Raw genomic sequence first — 15,816 nt, forward strand, 5'->3', positions numbered from 1 at the left:
CGTGTATCTGTAGCTATTGTCTGAGGTGATTAGGGTTAATTATCTCATTGTATTAGTATTTGTGTAATGAGTTGGTTATATTACTTTGTCTCATGACAGGGTGCTGACAGAAGGGATAATTATCATGCAAGGTGTGATATAAAATATGTATAACACCCTGGTCAGGCACTCATTCTGAGAACACAGTGCCATATCTCCAGACCATAGTGATGACATTCACATGAAACTGATAAGAAATAAAAGTAATAGAATTTATTCAACTCTCATTGCATATAAAGATTGTTTATGTTTTCATTCACAGTTCCAGCTTGACATAAGCACAAGTTGAAGTAATGTAATGCTTATCAAACTGCTCATCTTAATCTTCCTATTCAGAATTACCAGCAGTATGATAAATCTTAGAGTGAAATATTGCCAGTTTGGTGCCTTTGTGTGATAGCTTTCATTTTTATAGTCATTAGTAATGGTCTAAAGAACCATTTTCCTGGCCCCTTAGATGCTGGTCAAATATGATTGAGGAATATGGTGCCAAACTGACTGAGTTTGAGCAAGAATTTGGATTAAAAAAAGAAGATGAGTGGCCTTTTCCATGGTGCTCTTGATTAGTTCACACTGTTATTTTCGGGTTCAGTGATCGTGTCAGTTTGAAAAATGCAGAATACATCTGCCTCTAGCAGACAACATTGGCAGCCATTTTGATTGGCGTCTGCTTGACATTTTTGCTGCACTGATTTGTTCCGTAAAAAGACTTCCTGGAAGGACCAACCAGCCTGACAGTAGTCGACATGAAACTGCCTAAATGCTTTTGTTTAATGAGATCATTATCCCGGTTCTTTCATCCATCTGGCATAAGATTTTAGGGGTCAGAGAGGAATATTCAACATAAATTTGCAATCATACTTTTTTCAAGAAATGTCAGTTTTGCTGTGCTTCTTGTAACCTTCAACCCCAAAGTTTTATCATCAGGGACAGAACTCATTCAACAGAGAAAACAACTCATTTATCTTAACGCTCTTCCAAAAATTGATAATCTAAAAGCAGACTACAAAATATGAGAGATTTCTGTTTGCTCATGGGATGACTTTTACACATTGTTTTTCCATCCATTACTGAAGGTATTTCTTTCAGCTAAAAATGGACTGTTACTTTCAATATTTTGCCAGTGTTTTCCTGTCAAATTTTTTCTCCTATCTTTTCCCAAAAGATGAATATACTACTCAAAAATTATTAAAGAACGCCCATTTTCCATATGACAATACAGATTACTGAAATAATTGCATGTTGTTTAACTTTTAGTATAGGATATAATAGTCCCAAAAATATTTTTTTTCTATATATATATACAAGTCAGAATTTAATATTATATGCATGTTACTTTGCAGTAAGATGAGTGTTTTGTGTTAAAAGAATTTAAAACCTGAATTCTCATAGCTGATGTCTCATTAGGAGAACAGCACATGTTTCCTCGTACATCTGTTTCAAGAAGCATGTGCTGTGTGTCGCAGGAGATTACAGCTGTCAGTTACTGCATTTTATCTAGTTTTATTTTCTGTTCATGTTATCAATATCAACACTTGCAACGTAACTACTGCCGAGAATATCAACGGAAACAAATTATCCACATCAAGTTTCTCACTTAACTAGCAATGAACATCACAATGGCTACCTTTTCACATAAATTGTCACCCTTCTCGGTGGAGAGCTATCCCTAGTTCTAGTCCTCCCATATCACAGATAACAAGAGCCATGCCTTCTTTTTGTAGCAGAATTAATATGTATCTTTGTGCTGAAGTACTAAGACTGAAAATGTAAAGGATGTTTTTATTCTGAATGTGAGGGAGAGTGAATATATTTACTCGTGGTGCTAGTTGTGGAAGAAACTTGTTTTGTATTTACCACCAGTCCATAACATATTTGACCCGTGAAGATCCGGGGTAGAATAGGTCTTCAGCAACCCATGCTTGCCACAAAAGTCGACTATGCTTGTCTTAAGAGGCGACTAATGGGATCAGGTGGTCAGGCTCGCTGACTTGGTTGACAGATGTCATCGGTTCCCAATTGCGCAGATCGATGCTTATGCTGTTGATCACTGGATTGTCTGGTCCAGACTTGATTATTGACAGATCGCCGCCATATAGCTGGAATATTGCCGAGTGCAGCTTGAAACTAAACTCACTCACTCACTCCATAATATATTTTACCACAATGCAGGTCTGGACAGTTGTGAAGGGGTGGCGACCACTGGTGCTGGTGGGGAAAGTAATGTTACTTATATCCATCCATCCATCCATCCCGTCTCATGCTATTAACTGCTTGAAGTCTCAGTAGCAGATGAACTAAGTGGTGTTTAGTATTACTAGAGGTATAAATAAGATTACATATATCCATCCACCCATCCATCCATGCACCCACTCAACCAACCATCCATCCATCCATCCATCCATCCATCTATTTATCTTTGCTGTTGACATCTTCACCCCTCATTAAGTAATAAACTAGGTGGTGCTTGTTGGTACAAGTGGTAAAAGTAACCTTTGTCCTGTCCAACCATCCATCCATCCAACATCCATCCATGCACCCATCCAGCCAGCCATGCACCCATCCAACCATCCATCCAACATCCATCCATCCATTCAGCTAGCCAGCCATGCACCCATCCATTCATCCATGCACCCATCCAGCCGGCCATCAGCCATGCATCCAGCCATGCACCCATCCATCCATCCATCCCTCCATCCATCTGCCCATCCATCCATCTCCTAATGTATCAAAAGATGCAGGTTCCACCAATTGGTGAAGTGGGTGGTGACTAAGGCTGTAACAATGCATCGAACTATCGATGGATTGCAATTGGTGAGTCTCCAATAGCAATTAATCGATAGTAGAAACGAAAAACTATTGATGCATCGATAGTATGTGGGACTATCGATAGTTTAATAATTGACTTCCGTTGATAAATGCGCAGCATAAAATACAGTACCAGATTCGTTCACTTTGATTTAGAGTGCAGACTTGCAGCTTCATTGAGTTTACGTTTCAACTGTTTACTTGATCTGGGTTTCAAGATTCTTGTCAGTTATTAAAAGAACTATTCATATAACCTATACATTCCCTTGGGAAATGACTTCAAATGAGACACAATTCAAGGAGAAAGGAACTATTGCAAAAAAATAGTATTGCAATAGTTGGTTGCAATAGTATATCGCTATCGCAATAGTATGTTGCAATAGACTATCGCTATCACAATAGTTGTTTCCACCTAGTGGTGACCAGCATCATAAATCTCCATGGCCAATCCTGGCTGGTAGTTAACGACCTGAGGTAGTAGATGCCTTCCAGGTGGACTGGTGCAGTATTCCAGATCAAGGGATGACTGGCAACAATCTTCGCTTGATTGAAATGTTCTGAAGCGTGTGATTTAAACAAGAGATGTATTTTCCTGGCTATTATTGATCTATGGGAAATGTTGTTTCTCTTTCTTATCATTTTGTGGTTAATATGACTTAGTCCAAAGGTTATCTATGCCCCAAAAATATAGTTACGGCTTTTATAAAAATAAATTGAATTAATTTACCCTTCCTCTGAAATGTAATGACATTTTCAAACAGTTTGAAATAAGTCCAAGACAAATAGACAGTATAAATATGCTCCAATCTTGGAAAGCAAACAAATCTATTTCCTATGTTGATGTGCTGTGAAAAACACGAAAGATAACTGTCAAAGGTTTTCACTGATAGGAAAAAAGTGGCGAAATATTTATTCTTATCAAAAGCTGTAAATTCGGATCCAATTAAGTAATAGGATGAACAGGCTGGAAATCACAGAGGTGTGACACTCACAGAAAACATGTGGTGCCATGCTTTCAACAGCTGTTTATTTCATGTGTAAAACGGACATAACCTGTAGCCTAAATAAAACATCAAAGATAGAACTTGCCAGGAGAGATTTCGTACCGAAATTGCTGTATCAGCTGGAGATTTATGTCTCCGACTCCAGCTGAGTATATGATTGTTACAATTGTCAGGAATCTGTATCAGACACCAGAAATGGTCAATGGAGTACCGGTACGCATACCTGCAGGATGCCATACAAGTGCAGTTGTCTTGAACCTCAACCTTACAACACAGACAATGACTTACAAAGTACACACAAATGTTTTAATGTAACAAGCATACTTTCATTTAGCAAATATATTTTTTCGTTCAAAAGATTGGGTGGCACCATTTTTAAAATAAGAAAATACATATGTATTATTGATACAACAAGCATACTTTAATTGAAGCAAATTAGGTTTTATATTTTCATTCAAAAGTTTGTGCAGCACCATTCCTAAAATAAAAAAATAAATATGTTTTCATTGGAGCAAATTATGTTTTTAAATTTTATTTCAAATGTTTCCACAGCACAAAATAAGAAAATAAATAGCTCTGTCTGTAATAACATTTGTGTGATCGTCTTGTTTGTGAGAGTATTTGTCAAGGCCTACTACTGACACCTTTGCTTTAATCTTCCTAATCTGCTAGCATGCATGCATGGTGTCAGTATTCAAGGGTTTCACAGCTGGTAATCCATGCAGCTAGATAAGACATGTACCACATCAATCTGTTAGACTCTGTGTGCCTTGGGTCACCAGTGTGTGATAAATGCGATATACACCAGACGTGTCGTTTTTTTCCAATAACCTATGAATAATTTTACATATATGTGTTTCTTCAAATCCTTTGAAAATAAGTTCCAAATGAACCATATCAGACTATTACATGATGTTATATGTAACACAATAAGGAATTGGACAACCCAACTTGAAGAACACAAGACATGATACATTTATTTTGTATGTGTTAAACATGGTATTTGTTACCTTCTTTGAGTGGCACCGTTGTTCATGGTATTTGTTCTCTGTTTCAGGGTCAGGAATTTACCAAACTGTTCCTTCTGGAATACCAGAGAGAAGACACTGGTGGCTGGCTCAGGTTCAGAAACAAGAAAGGTGTAGAGGTGAGTACATTAAACATTAGAACGAACACTAGGACACCATCTTAGTGGTGATAAAACCTTACATGGCCAACCGACAATTAAACATCAACTTTGACAGAAGGAGGACCTCTTGCTGATGGCAAACCAACATTGGAGATGTGTGTACAATTAAACATCAACATTGACCTCTTGCTGGTAAAACCTTAGATGGCAAAACCATCCTTGGAGATGTGTGCCAGTACAATTAAACATCAACATTGACAGAAGGAGGACCTCTTGCTGATGGTAAAACCTTAGATGGCAAACCATCCTTGGAGATGTGTGCCAGTACAATTAAACATCAACATTGACAGAAGGAGGACCTCTTGCTGATGGTAAAACCTTAGATGGCAAACCATCCTTGGAGATGTGTGCCAGTACAATTAAACATCAACATTGACAGAAGGAGGACCTCTTGCTGATGACAAAACCTTAGATGGCAAACCAAGAGTAGAGGTCCAATGCTAGACTAACTGGAATATATAAATTGTTGAAAATAGCAGCAACATTTTAAGTGAAAAGGAGCCCCAATAAGACTGGAGATACAGATTCTGATAAACCTGTGAAAAATCTTGACTTGCTTCATTGATAGTTAAAACATTACAATAATGGTTTGGCGGAAGGGTAAATATTATGGTACAGGGACTGGGAGACCGATTAACCTGTACATTAAACATCAGCATTGACACAAAGACAATATCATTTGTAATGCAGAGAACAAGTAGGGGACTGTAATGGGACATGAGAGGGTCAGAGGGGGAAATTCACTTCCCATATGTGACCTTGGCCTTCGTATTTCCTGATGGAGAAATATACAATATATTTTGTCTGATAGAAATATATCAAATTATGTTTAGTTGAACCCCCAAAACACATAGCATATGAAACAGTCGTTATAGTCTGTTGATTTAGGCTGAGTTGTTTATTCAGTCAGAACTAGTGTTGTTGACTTATCATATGACACATGTAGATCTCATCAGGGAGGGAAGCTCTGCTCATAAACCAGTGACAGTTGACCAATCAAATGTCTACAACTACATGGCACTGCCAAGACTGAGCCAATCACAACACACATTAGTATTTATCACATACTGAATAAATATGACCTGTCATAAATGGACCAATTTGGCTACAAGTATGTGACATATGGGTCAACAGGAGTTTGTTTGTGTGCTGAGAAAAGGTGTTTCCTGTTGGAGGTAAAACTGAGACGAGGGGATATTAGTTGACTGGAGGACTTATTGCTGTTGGCAGCGAGGACCACTACTTTAGGCATAAGTAGTTTATGGTGTTATTTAAATCCTGTAAGATGACTCACAATGAGAACACCTCTTAAATATAGGAACTTGCTGTCAGTACACCTTGTTAACTATCCTTTATGTGACTACATCTTGGAAACTATTTTAATAATTAAAAAAATACATCTTGGGGATTATTTGAATAGACTAGTCAGTACACCTTGTGGACTATTTGTATAGACTAATTAATACATTTAAGGAACTATTTTTAAAGATTACTCAATACATGTTGGGAACTATTTTTAAAGACTATTCAATACATCAAAGGAACTATTTTAGTCTGTTTATGTACTGAGTACATCAATACATCAAGGGAACAATTTGAATAGACTAGTTAATACTCACTGGGAACTACTTTTATGGACTAGTCAGTACATCTTGGGGAATATTTGAATAGACTGGTCATTACATATAGGGAACTATTTGAATAGACTAGTCAATACTCACTGGGAACTACTTTTATGGACTAGTCAGTACATCTTGGGGACTATTTGAATAGATTGGTCATTACATCTATGGAACTATTTGAATATACTAGTCAATACATCTTTGGGAACTATTTTTATGGACTAGTCAGTACATCTTTGGAACTATCATTTATATGATTAGTCAATATATTTCAGGAAATTTAATTATTTGACTAGTCAATGCATCTTGAAAACTTCATTCGACTTCTATCTTTGTTGTCATGGTTAGAAGTTAAAAAAATCAACTATTCAAGTCTTCTGAAGTGCTTAGCTATTTATGTGCATTTATCATAAACATTTGATAACATGGCATGAGTAACTGTGTGGCACTGAAATATTGGAGATTTAAACCACTTGAAGGTGCCCATCCATTTCTTCACGGTCCCATCTGGAAATTAAGCTGTCAAATAAAAGGGAACCAAAATGGCGTTTCAATCTTACTCCGTCTTCCTGTCCCCTTGCCTGATTTTATCAGGAAAAAATTCCTTATTTGGGGGATAGCAATTTTAGACATCTCAGGGCAAAAAAATCCTCATTTGGGGGATGACAGTTTTAAATCAAAATCGTCATGGTTTGTGAATTTGTTAAATTGTTATAGAAGTACATGTTTTATGAAACAAGGTATGATTTAATTTCATGATATTCTTTTAACCAAGCCTGTCATGCATCAATACTTTTCAACCTTTGCTTAATTATATTAGGGATATTCCTTTTTTGTCTTTCTTGACCAATTTTTTGTTGTTTTCTGTCCATTTAGTTATTTTGCTCTTTACAGACCCTTCAGCAGTGTGTCCTGATAGTCTTCACAATTTTATATTCACAATACTCTCAGTGTGAAACAATTCCTGTTCCTAGCGAACGTATTTATGAGGTCATCTTCGAAAAAATTTGATGTAATTGACGAATGACGTAGAAGGATGACTTTTTAGCAACTGGCGATGATAAGCAGACCATTACTTCATACTGACAGAAAACTGTAAAATACATTATATTGATTCTCCATTATTTCATGCAGGCATGTCAGGGAAATGGCTTCCTTAGTAACGCGAATGTGATCACCTTCTATTTCTTCCTCCAAGCTTGAAGAGGGTGAAAAAGCATTTTCGGAGATAGTGGTTACTCTCTGTGCAATCTGCATGTATTGTTGTGAAGGCTGAATTCGTAGTCTTTTAAACTTTTCTATTTTAATTGATTGCATGGAAAAATGCAGCCTAATTTCAGCCAGCTCAAGAAGATGGAATTTGGTATTAAGGTTCTTGTTTCCGTACATTGTTTTATCCCGAGAGGGGCACACCATCTGAACGAAGCAGGAATGAGATTGATTCCTGTTTAAGGCCCAGTTAGATGATGATTGAGTGAGCTTCTGCCTAAATTCCCCAGAGGCCAGGACTGTCCTGTGTTGACAGAGTTGTTATTAGGAAGACGAAGCAAGATACCCTTACTCATTCTCTTGTGATTCATTCCCTTCCAACATTGCACAAAAGGGCAGAGAAACATTCCGAGAAAACTGATGAATAAATGATTGTTTCAGTATATAAATCATTACCCTCAGCGTACTTGTCTGGATGAGTGAGTGAGTGGAGTTTTATGCTGCTTTCAGCATTATCCCTGTAGTATCTTTTCAGGGAATCATATATGATGTATTGTATGTACAAGCAGCCTGTGGAATTAATGTGATGTAATAAAAACAGATTACACAATTGGAATGAAGATTGAACCTTGGTCTTCAGTGTGACGAGTTAATGCTTTAACCACTAGGCTACCCCACCACCCCTTTACAGGAACATGTACCTGCCCAATTTAATAATGATGCTTCTTAGAAAGCACATTTCTTCCTTGATTGAATACAGTTAAAATTTACTTTTTCTTTTGTTGTTGGAGTCTGAAGGAATGCTTGGTATCTTGTCCTTGCTGTTGAAATACTTAGACAAAGTTGCAAGTATGTGCATATTATGTCTGCGTGGTGAATTAGGCAGGTTTCTGTCAGAAAAGAGAGATGCCATCTATTTGGTATTCAGTGCTGCTTGAGGAAGGGGCAGCTTTATTGTAGACGGAGATGAATACCTGACTAGAACTCAAAATGAAGCCATGTCTTTGTTGGCGTGAATCATGGAGACCTCCAAAACACTTGGAAACTTAATTAGTTCAGGGCAGCAGGAAATTAAGACAGGCAAATTCTGTTCTGACTTTGTTCATCAACTTGTGAATAATGACAGCCAATTCACTGCTCCAAGATACGCAGTCCTTCAAAATGGCTGCCCATGGCGTCTGCTACCAGATGGGGTGACTCGCCCAAAATCAACGGAGTTTGTAATTGGTTGATGGAGCATTAGAGGTTCGATTGGACTTCGAATATTGTCACAGAGAGCTCCATAGAATCTGTGGGTAGTGGTGCACCCTGTAGACCATCTCAGTTGGTTTGTTGAGACACAGAATTGACTTGGTGTTCTATTATCTTCTTGTATGGGTGTCAGAAGCTAGATTGTTCCAAACTGACTGTCCAAGCTGTCCTCAACCTTAATGAGGCCATGATTAATCACCAGTGAGCCCTGCTATGGAATTACTGTCAGATTAATGTGTGTTTTATAGCTTACCAATCGCTCGTGGTTGATAAAATGTCGAAAACAATCTCTAGTTATGGTTTTTCGTTGGCGATGTTGGAAACATCCATTGATATGAGGATTATGAAGGTCCAATAGCCAGTACAAACAGTGTATTTAAGGTCCTTGGAGATGAATAAAATCATTGTTTAGACTTTTCTTAGCGACTATCTCGGAATGTCCCTACTATGGAGATCCATAATTCCTGTTCAAGATAAGAAATACTTTATGGGTTTGAGAGATTGTCTGTTCGAGAGCCTGCTGTGACCAGCAGACATTGATTGTTTGGAAATATACATCATCTTGCCACTGATAACCACAACAAAAAGGAAAAGACATTTGTTTCCAAAATGCATGAGATATACTTGGGTCATTGCGCTTGGAGCTGATATTTACTCTCTTTTTTTGTTGATGAAAGAAACTTGTGCAACATAGTACCTGTTTATGCTGGTGTGATCAGCAATGGATATAGAGTATGTGGATGTATTCTGGGTGTACAGAAGGAGGGTGTATCATGCCCATAGCAAGTATGATGTATTAGTGGGGTGTATAGTGAGTGAGTAGGGTTTTACGCTGATTTTAGCAATATTCCAGCAATATCATGGCAGGGGACACCAGAAATGGGCTTCACACATTGTACCCATGTGGGGTATCGAACCTGGGTCTTGAGCGCAACACAGGCAAAACAAGAATTGGACATATGTTATATTTGGAATTCCACATCTCAGTAAAGTACAGATCACTGACTTGCTCAGAGAGTGTCGGTTCGAGTTTGAAATTGTCATGTCACATCTTATATATGTTGCATTGACCACTTTCTAAAAAGCATTGTGTATTCATAGCCAGAAATTTGCTTCACATATTATACCAAGGGAAGAACTGTTCCTTGCTTCTGGCACGACAAGTGAATGTGTTAGATATTGTGATAAAGAATAATGTTGAAGATGTTGAATGGGGGATATGAAAATGTTGAATGGAGGATGTGAAGATGTTGAATGGGGGATGTGAAGCTATTGAATGGAGGATGTGGAGATGTTGAATGGGGGATGTGGAGCTGTTGAATGGAGGATGTGAAGCTGTTGAATGCAGGATGTGAAGCTGTTGAATGGAGGATGTGGAGCTGTTGAATGGAGGATGTGAAGCTGTTGAATGGAGGATGTGAAGATGTTGAATGGAGGATGTGAAGATGTTGAATGCAGGATGTGGAGATGTTGAATGGAGGATGTGGAGCTGTTGAATGGAGGATGTTGAATGGAGGATGTGAATCTGTTGAATGGAGGATGTGAAGATGTTGAATGGAGGATGTGAATGTGTTGTGTGTCAGAGGTAGGCAAATGGTGTAGTGTATGAGAGGTGTTCAGATTCTTCTGTACAGTGTTTTAACAGAGATATTTGCTGCTGCACTGGCTTATATAACCAACAAATTTACATGACATGATGGAAAAAATATTCTTTCAAATGTGAATTGTACCAAAATAATAAGGACAGAAGAAACACAGCCACTAGCTCTTATCATTTATAATTACAGGACTGGCTTTTCAGTGTAAGATCAAGGAGGTTTCGGGTTGTGTGTCTAAATCTTGCAATTTCGATAAGACACGGACAGTTTTTATCAGACTGATGATTGAATTTCACAGCTCAACTAATTGCAAGTTTATAAGACTGTCAAAACATGTCTAAAAGAGCCATGTTTGTTCTATTTGGTAACTTGAAGCTTGGTCCCTCTGAGAGAAGCAGTCAAGAATTTGATATTTCTGTGGAGAATGTAGGGAGGCTACACTGATTCATGAAATCACCCTGCCCATAGTTTCTCAACTTCTCTGGCAGCAAGAACAGACACGAGTTCAGTCAGTGGTATGTTGGATTGACTGAGCTTCTGTTTATTCATCCTACCAAGTAGAATAAGATGTACTGTGTAACCCTACAATAGCAATGTTGGAAGTTACAATAAGAACAGAAAAATGTGAACATGGAACGGATTTGAATTTGGCGTCTGCTCACATGGTAGCCTTTCTATGTATGGGGGAGATCATTTATATGTCCTACCAAGTAGAATAAGATGTACTGTGTAACCCTACAATAGGAATGTTGGAAGTTACAATATGAACAGCCTAATTACAGTCAATATGAACATGGATGGAGTTTATAGTTGGCGTCTGCTCCCATGGCAGCCTCTCTTTGTATGGGAAGACAATTTATTCATGCTACCAAATAGAATAAGAAGATGTACTGTATAACCAATAGGAATGTTGGAAGTTACAATATGAACAGCATAATTACAGCAAATATGAACATTGATGGAGTTTGAAGTTGGTGTCTGCTCCTGGTAGCATCTCTATGTATGGGGAGATCATCTGCAAGTTTCATTATAACTTTGTTAGATATACAGACTTGGCTGGAGAAATTGTTGGTAATGATGCGATACCTTCCCACTTTCTGGTTATACCTCCCTCGTGGTTAAAATCCTGTTTTAAGCACGGTAGCTTAGAAAGGGCTTTGAAGATCTGGTTCAGAGAGAAAGAGTTCTTACCTAGTGAACCCAAGAGGTTTAGCTCAGGTTTTCCACAGAAACATGATGGCAAGAAATATTTTGATTAACACACCTTGGTATTTAGCCGTAGAGTCCTTGTGGGTAAGTGGGTATGGTTTTGTGCTGTTTTTAGCAATATTCCAGCAATGTGATGGCAAAGGGACACCAGAAATGGATTTTACAGATCTTACCTATATTGGGAATTGAACCCTGGATGTCAGCTTGAGAAAAAATGCTATAATCATACCAAGGCCACCCCACCATCTAACCAAAGAACAGTACAACATTTTATGTAAATTCAAGACTATAACCTCAAGTTTGGTGATGGATCATATTTTGAGAAGGATAATTTTATTTCTTAGTGTAATAAAATCATGTATTTTGGGACCATGTGATTGATTCTGCCTGATCGAAAAGATTTCATATTCATTACATGGATCATGTTATTCCTACACTGCTTGTGTTGTATACTGGGTTCCTGAGAGACATGTAGATCTACAGGTTCCGAGCACTCTTTGAGATGCGTCTTATTGGCTACGTATCCCCATTTCAATCCCACCTTTCACTTTCTGTAAACCTTAGATTCACGTCTGCCCAAGTGGCTCCTTGGTTCCAACCAAACACCAAGTTTTCAACATGTGTCCATGTCGATGTGTCAAAGACAACAATAGTACCCCATCACCTGCCATTACTTTGTTTATACAAATCCCCACACTCCCATAATGCACTATTTGCTGGTTGTGTACCTTGTTTACTTTTTTAACGTGATACTTCTCTACATGGAGTGACCTTATCCCAGTCTGTCACAAGTGTCACACGTAACAGCTGAAATGGCAGTGGTGTTTTCTCAGCTTTTGTGTCTTATTCTGGCAATGAAAAAAACACTGTTACAACCCTTTGCAAAACCTTTCTCTCAAGGATGAAGATGAAAAAGATTGTACATAGAACAAAAAACTATAAGGTCCCCAAAATGTTTGAAAATGTACTCTTGATTTATGTATTTGTTTGAAAAAAGATTAACATCACGTGTGATATTAGGCACAAAAGTTTTAAGAAAAATGTTCTTGATTTATGAATATGTTTTAGAAATGGTTAGCATCACGTGTGATAATAGGCACAAAAGTTTTGGAAATGTGGTCTTGATTTATGAATTTCTTTGAAAAAATATTAGCATCACATATGACAATGGGCACAAGATGTTTTGAAATATACTTTTGATTTATGTGATGATAAAGAAAAATATTTTCTTGATCATGACTTTTTATATATATTTCGATATATTGTCACTGTTTCTACATGGAACGTTTGCGCAATAAAATATCTTGTATCCATTGTGTAAGTCTTTGTGTGTGTACATTGAGTGTTCATATGGACTCATTTTTGTTCCAGATATTCGAAGGCAATGATAACACCTACCATGCTGTCCTACAGAACGTTCAGCCGCCTATTATAGCAAAGCGTGTGAGGTTTATCCCCTACAGTCAGCATCCTCGGACAGTGTGTATGAGAGTGGAGCTCTACGGATGCACTTGGGATGGTAAGGTTTCCATACAACATTTTCCTAGTAACAGGAGACAAAGAACAAAGCTGAGTGAGTGAGTGACTTTAGTTTTATGCCGCACTCAGCAATATTCCTGCTATATGGCTGTCTGTAAATAATTGAGTCTGTACCGGACAATCTAGTTATCAACAGCATGAGCATTGATCTACGCAATTACACAGAAGGAATTATTCTATGAATGCATGCAAATTTATAAATTTTTCAGCCGATTCTTACAGTTTAAAAAAAATATGTATGTGGAGGTCCTGTTTCTGTTGTTGACAGGTCTGGAGATTGTACGGCTTCTTCTGTTAAACAAACATGTCATCTGTCAAAAGCTGGATTTGGAAATAGTTTCCTGTCTCCCAGTGTCTTTACAAATCTCGCCTACTCCCTGTATGTCACTCATTTGAGAATTTTGATAATGGATATCATATCATCTTTATTCTATGCCCTGCTGAGGGATAAAAAGGTTTCTTCTATCATCGGAGTACTTCAAGAACTCCCTTTCTGTTATTTGTGAAGCTTAGATGACATCAAACGGAATATCTGATGTCTGGGTTCAATGACATCAGCATCCATGACATTAATGTTCAGAGGTATAAATCTAGTATACTGCCAGACAAAGGCTACTGATGTAGATTTATTTCTCAAGGTTAATACATCAGTTTTAATGTCCACTTTAATCATAGAAGACCAAACACTGTGAAAAACTGTTTAAGAATTGTTCTTCAGTAGCCCATGCTTGTATACGAGGCAACAATCCTGATTGTGTGATATCAGGTTTGCTTACTTTGCATATTATCACATCTCATTTGCATGGATTGGTGCTCATGATGTCAACCACTGGTAAGGGTAGGTGGGGTATCCTAGTGGTTAAAGCATTCGCTCATCACGCCAAAAATCTGGGTCCAAATCCCCACAAGGTTACATTGTGTGAAGCCCATTTCTGGTGTCCCCCACCATGAAATTACTTGAATATTGCTTGCTAAACGCGTGAAATCATACTCACTCACTCATTCAGCCACTGTTTTGTGTATTTTGCATAACTGTAATGTGCTGAGTGTGGCATAAAACCAAACCAAACCAACAACCGCGACCATATGTATGATGAAACTTCGGGGGCACAGATATTGTGTAACATTGTATCAACCGCATCTTTTGTTACAACTTCCTCAAATAAGACGTTCAACGAACCTGGCTTTAATTCCCTGTGAATGTTACAAAGCATATCAAGGAAGTTTGTGAGACATGACAGAAGCGCCATTTTCTTGAACTGCGTAACCAGATTCTGGGTCTGTCAAAGAGACCGATGCTATCTACACAAGGCCTAGTTTCAACAGAAATTCTTTGCAAATGTTTTACACCTATGTTTCTGTAAACAGAAAGCCCAGGTGTTTTTCATTGACTGAGTGTTTGTTGTTCAACCTCATGTAAAGCTTGAAGAAGTAAATAATATGAAGCACCAGAACCTTTAAACTGTATGTTAGAGTTGATTAAAAGCTATTATACACCAGGCTAAACAACACAAAGACGTATTCCATAGTTACAGATACATAACGTGGGCAGTAAATGTCAGATAACATTGATAACAGATAACAAGATGGCCACAAGATGGGCACGTCATAGACAGTGTGCTAACCCAGAGCGAATGAGTGAGCACTGTTTTCTGCCACTTTAGAAATATTCCAGCAATATCACAGTTGGGGATGCAAAATATCTGCTGCACTACATTGTACCCATGTGGGGAATCAAACCCAGGTCTTGTGCATGATGAGCAAATGCTTTGACCACTAGGCTACAGCTTCATCCTTGTTATTAAATGAATCCATCTCAAGTCTTGGATGATATAGCAAGTATAACTTTAATTAACATTGTTAAGTTTATATATTTTAAAAAGTTAACTTTATTTCTGGGACTTAATGTCAGCCTAGTTCTGTTTCTGTGGCAAGCAAGACTAGTGATTCCACTTGTTGGGTTCATGCTGTGAAACTGAAGGCCTGTTTTCATTGATAAAGATCGTCTTTTGGCTGGTATGGCTGGTATTTCAAGTCTTACTGGTAGCAAAATACTGGCAGAATGTTCATAAACACAGGAATCGAGGTTCACATGTTGAGAGAGAAATTCCCCAAACACTCTCCCCGGATATTCTGCACCACTTCAGTACGAACAACAAGGCTTTAGGATTGTTGAAGAATTCCTAAAAACCCACTGTCTCTATTACCATACTATATAGAAGCAAATGAGATTGAAATTATATTTTTAAAATTCCAATATTCATAACAAAGTTGAAATATTATATACAGGTAAATATATGTCTGAACTTATGTTGGAGTCATATGGAACAAGGTACTTGTTGTGAGAT

The 15,816-nt window shown here is 37.8% G+C and overlaps 1 protein-coding gene across 1 annotated transcript in view; it reads left to right on the plus strand.

Moving 5' to 3' along the window:
- LOC124269823 (discoidin domain-containing receptor 2-like) overlaps window positions 1-15,816 on the plus strand; it is a 238,426-nt gene that overhangs the window by 202,890 nt on the left and 19,720 nt on the right. Inside the window, exons 5-6 of the mRNA XM_046704856.1 lie at window positions 4,909-4,998; window positions 13,301-13,448. Coding sequence (XP_046560812.1) covers window positions 4,909-4,998; window positions 13,301-13,448 — 238 coding nt within the window. The remainder of the gene's footprint in view (window positions 1-4,908; window positions 4,999-13,300; window positions 13,449-15,816) is intronic.

The sequence above is a fragment of the Haliotis rubra genome, unplaced genomic scaffold (genome assembly GCF_003918875.1).
Source record: "Haliotis rubra isolate DU_JTF1 unplaced genomic scaffold, ASM391887v1 Scf148, whole genome shotgun sequence".
NCBI classification, from domain to species: domain Eukaryota; kingdom Metazoa; phylum Mollusca; class Gastropoda; order Lepetellida; family Haliotidae; genus Haliotis; species Haliotis rubra.